General features: G+C 36.0%; 1 protein-coding gene across 1 annotated transcript; it reads right to left on the reverse strand.

Moving 5' to 3' along the window:
* Window positions 1–331: 331 nt before the first annotated feature.
* LOC125471277 (ubiquitin-related modifier 1 homolog 2-like) lies at window positions 332–3291 on the reverse strand. The gene is made up of 5 exons (XM_048571531.1): window positions 3250–3291; window positions 2083–2099; window positions 1010–1085; window positions 808–890; window positions 332–641 (listed from the first exon to the last, which is right to left on the reverse strand). Exons 1-5 carry the CDS (start codon window positions 3289–3291, stop codon window positions 524–526), a joined length of 336 nt encoding a protein of 111 aa, XP_048427488.1. The 3' UTR covers window positions 332–523.
* Window positions 3292–5167: the final 1876 nt, after the last annotated feature.

The raw sequence follows: 5167 nt of genomic DNA on the forward strand, positions 1-5167 counted from the left end.
TCCGAAGTTAAGTGAGAAGGGGGCTAGAGCAATCCCATGATGGGTGACCCACTGGGAAGTTGCTCGTGAGTTCCCAAAAACAAAACCGCGAGAGAATGGTAAGCCCAAAACGGACAATATCGTGCTACGGTGGTAGAGCAGGCCTGGGAAGTGATCCGCCCAGGGCCGGGATGTGACACTGAACAATTTACTATTATTAGCATTTTTATAAATCTCATTATGCACTTCTCGCTCTAAAAAGCGAAATGATTATCAAACAAGCCCCATCATCCTATATCGAAATAACAATCCAACCCATTTGCCATTATCCTATATCCAAATAACAATCACAAGCAATTTACAGGTTTTATTTGCATCAATATCTAACTACTCCTAGATACATGTACATAAATCTCATACAATAGCCAACCACTACATGGGAAAGTAGTCATGTTCACATACGTACATCAAATAACGTCAACATCTTACAGTCCCGATACAAACAATTGGTTCATTTCCTAAAGTTATTACAATGAGCCGCGTACTATCCACCGTGCAAGGTTGAAATGAAAACAACCACATCCTTCTCCTTTAGCGTTGTATCAAGTTGCCCGCTCAGCTCCCAGTCGCAATCGTTCACAAGGGCTAGAACACCGGGTCTTCTGCAAGAGAACCCAAGCTTCATGTTATATAGCAACAGTATTATACCCATGTTTCAATATTTGTTTTCCTATCAAAACCATTAACAGCATATTTATTATAAAATTATCTAAGCAACTGAGGAACACGTTCAGTTTAAAATTATATCTGATGCAGATTTTATCTTACACAGTATCGCCTTTCATAAACATTTCAGGCCTCTCCTTGATCATATGGGTACGGATCCAGGAGAGCAAATCCTTCATGGTTAGCTGAGAAGAAGAAAACGAAAATCGTGTTGACTAATAGGAACAAATAAAAGCGCTGAAATGACAAATCCGCTTCAGGTTTTTACTTATTCTTGTTAGCCTTAACAAAAGCTGAAGTTCACCTTTTCTGCTCCGTTTTGCATTTCAACGTTGACATTATGAATCTTTACAGAGTTGTATAGAAGCTCTAATCCTCCACTGCGGAAAGAAAACAAAAAAATCATAAGGAAAGCAAACATAATTTCACTCAGGTTCAAAAGGCACAAGGTGGAAAAAGATACCTGCGCACAGTTGGAATGAATCAGCATAAAAAACACAAAAGATAACGTCCAAAACTTAAACTCCAGCTTAGCTATAATTAAGCTAATGTTGCAATGCTGTCATGCTGTCCTCATCTTATTTTTGTGCTGGGTCACGATAATAGTCTTTCATTTGAGTAATGACATATGCCAATTCCAGCTTAGCTATAATTAAGGTCTAAGAAAACCTGAAAAAGAATTCAAATCTCTTCGAACACGAAATAGTTGAAACAAAGATGCCCAAATGATAACGTGAATCTTGCTCTGAGTGTCACAGTTTATTGGTTGAAGTTTTAAATTTCATCATAATCGTGTTTACTATTTGTCCAAAGCATCAAAAGTGGATAATACCTAAACCTAAAAGGGAAAAGTACAAAATAATTTTCATAGAAGATTTACTACCAAAGTGACATGCAAAGATAGCATTAGAAAGAAGGCGTTAAGAGTCATCATGGACAAATTCATTGCCAGACAATCTCCAAGTCATTAGGAACACCAAAAAACTCTTTTCACCGTTGTTCTTTAGAACAGAAAAACAATGGAGCTAGGCTCATTTTTTGTTTTTTTTGTTTTTTTTTTTTTTTTTTTCAACTGTAAATGCAAACGCATCTTTAGTTTTACATTATCAAAGTAGCCAACCTAGCTACGAATTCAAAATCACTGCCATCATAAACTCTGCATATTCTAGTCTTCTACATGAAAACACTACCGGAACCACCACTAAAAATCTGAAGAACACAACATGCACACACATACATTTCAAAGCTAATTAGGATTATGCTGATATTATCTAAAACAATATTTGAAAGCAAGAACCAAGACCAATTAACAGCTCAAGAACAATAAACCATTAATAATTTTTCCAAAATAGTACACAGGGAAGAGAAATTTATTACCCGAATTCCAGAGTCAGCTGCGTATTGTAAAAGTAGCAGAGTTTAAAAACCTACAGAATGAGAGAATGAGAAGGAATGAGAACTCAATTTACTAAAATATCATTCCCACGTAGTGTCAGCTTCATTAAAATCTTGTTATTCTCACATTTAAATCACAATCAAGTGTTCATGCACAATGTAAAAGTGCAGCTCATGATCAAAATTCTTCATACTGTTTAAGGAACTGGAGCATGTTCGCGCTATAACTTGGATACAATTTGATTGCCGATGAATAGGGTATGTTCGATGAATGAATATACTGAAACTACATATGGTACAAAGAAGTGAGCGCCGCAATGGAATAAGCATTACAATCACACACCTTGCATGAAGGCGATTGGTACCTGAGTCAATGGGTTATTACCTTGCGTGAAAGATAGTTGACGAGTCCTACTCGGCGAACAAAACTTTTAAAGTTATTAGAGAGAGAGAGAGAAAGATAGGTATGTGCAAAGGGCCGTTGGGGCTTGATCTAGGGATGACCAGTGGTGCGAATTTGTTGATGTTGTTGATCCAAAGGGCCGTCGGGCCTTGATCTTAGGATGAACGAGGATGTACGAATCTTCAAGGGCTTTTGGGCTTGATCTTGATGAACGAGGATGAACGAATCTTCAAGGGCCCTCGGGGCTTGATCTTGATGAACAGTTGTGTGGATTTCTTCAAGGATTTGATGAGGAACGAAGAGAGCTTTCTTGATCCTTCGGGAGTCTTGAGAATTTTGCGAGGTTGGATGCTTGAAAGCTTTAGAGTTTCATAGCTTCAAGGATTTGGGGAATTCCCTTCCAATTTGGGAGTAGAGAAATGTATATGTGAATTGGTCCCCTGAAATGGTTGTATTTATAGAATCTTTCAAGGCCTAATTTTGAATATAATATTCAGATGAAATAAATCATTTCTGCCAGGTGTTGACATGTGTCCTTAATGAAATAAATTTTTTTTTTTGTCAAATGACGCCATTTTGTGTAGGGAATATCGAACTCATAAGCCTTCATCTTCTTCACAAGTACTGCATTTTTATTTTTCCAGATTTCGTTCTTCAAAATCAAAAAAAGCTGTGCGCAGCAATAGAAACCAGATCATCGGAGCAAGAATTCTCATTTCGGACAAGAGCAGAGGGGTTGAACCAACTCTCTTAGGCGTGTTTCCGACAAGAGGAGGGGCGGCCGCCATTCCTTACCCTCATGTAGCTTCGCCACTGGACATATCATACTGTAAGTATCATCTCTAGCACAAGACTTAATTCTTTGGTTCTGAACCTGTGCAAATTTAATTAGGGTGAGCATAAAGCTCAGTTGGGACATTACACCTTAATACATATAACCATGAGCATATTATATTTACGTAGTTAAAACACATTAGAAAAATGACATGTATGAATGCACAAAATTCCTCTCTTCAAACCCATTAACCTAAACCCAAACACCATATTTCCCTTTTGTTAATACTCTTGCCTAATTCCCTTTTGCCAATCCCATATTACCCTTAAATTATTGTGCACTCTGGGGTTGGCCTAAGACTTGGTACCTGACAAGAATTAGGCTCAACTACACAAAAGTCTTCCTTGTTCTTTTTATTTCCATTTCCCTTTTTCCGTCATAAGATTCTTAATTCAAGAGAAATATAACAAAATGAATGAAAATCATATATGTCAATACATCCAATAAGTCATATAAGCAAACAGTTTATATCCAACCAAGCAGATCAATATCAATAAATTAACATATAATAATCAGAATATATGGACAAATAGTTATAAGGTTTCCCAAGAACCCCCTACTCATTTCCATAGCTACAACGTAAGTCCACGCCACTGCCAAACTAATCAAGTATCTTGGTCCAGCTCGTGAGTTCCTATTTAAAGTATAAACCATCATTATTTAAGCACACAATTTAAAATACAACTCATGTATTGTAAATAGACTGTGTAGAATACATACTTTGATAAGTATGTATAATGATAACCAAACAAAACATGCTTCTATTCTCTAGAAAAATAGTTTTAAAACTAAAAGTTTTTGTATGGTGTAAATTTGTTATGCAAAATTAATATTGCATATTAGTACAAACACACCATTAATATATTATTATTACAATAAGAACTTGTTTCCAAGACCAAAATTTGTTTACTGACTTAGATGAGTAGTTCAAAAGTTTCATGTTTCAAAATTTCACCTTGAAAGAGATTGACTATTGATTAACCAACCTCTTCAAAACCCACTAAAATTATCAGAAAGATGTATCAAATAAAAGGAATGAGAAGTCTAACCAAATAAAGGATTACTTCAACTCCTAGCACTCTTTCTCCTTCACTAGCCTTCAGAAACTATAAAGCTTTTTGTCTGACATTTCTATTATCGTTGATTCTCAAGAGAATTGACTCCCTATTTATATAGCTTTTTGCTTCTTTTTAACTGGCTAAAAACTCAAACTAATCCTAGCAATCACAAGGGGCCTAACTCTAGACTCTCTACCACCTACTTCTTGGACCTCCACCTCCTGCTTCCATAGACTCCACTGTAAACTTTATGTGGTTATATAATTAAAACACAAACAAGGAGTTGACTGACCTGATCGTGAAGCAATAGCCATTGAATACCAAGTGGAGATGATGTAGGATGCGACACCAAAGTCTTCTACAAAGCACCTAGCCAGATATAACTACTTTATGGGAAGCGTTTGTTATGTATCAAGGGTTTGCAGGGACTTTAGTATTTATACTGGCTAAGGTATTAAGGTTCCGTCCATAAAGGAATCCCAAATCCAACTTTTTTAGCCTATCAATTATGTATCATAATCACATAAAGTCAAGGACTCCATCAATCTTACTTGTATTACAAGACACCTAATAAAAGATTGATATCTTTAGGAAATCAAATCACAATATCTACATTAATCTCCAATATTACATTCCTATTATATGTTGTAGACCATTTAAGGTTGATTTACATCGGAATAAATCCAACATTCTCCCACTGGTCTACACGTATAATATTTATGTTTATACTTGAAATTCGAAATTAATGTCACTTTAATGGCCATATAGTTG

This window comes from the organism of the source record quoted next, unplaced genomic scaffold, assembly GCF_019419815.1.
Source record: "Pyrus x bretschneideri cultivar Hongxiangsu unplaced genomic scaffold, Pyrus_bretschneideri_v1 Contig106, whole genome shotgun sequence".
In the NCBI taxonomy this organism is placed as follows: domain Eukaryota; kingdom Viridiplantae; phylum Streptophyta; class Magnoliopsida; order Rosales; family Rosaceae; genus Pyrus; species Pyrus x bretschneideri.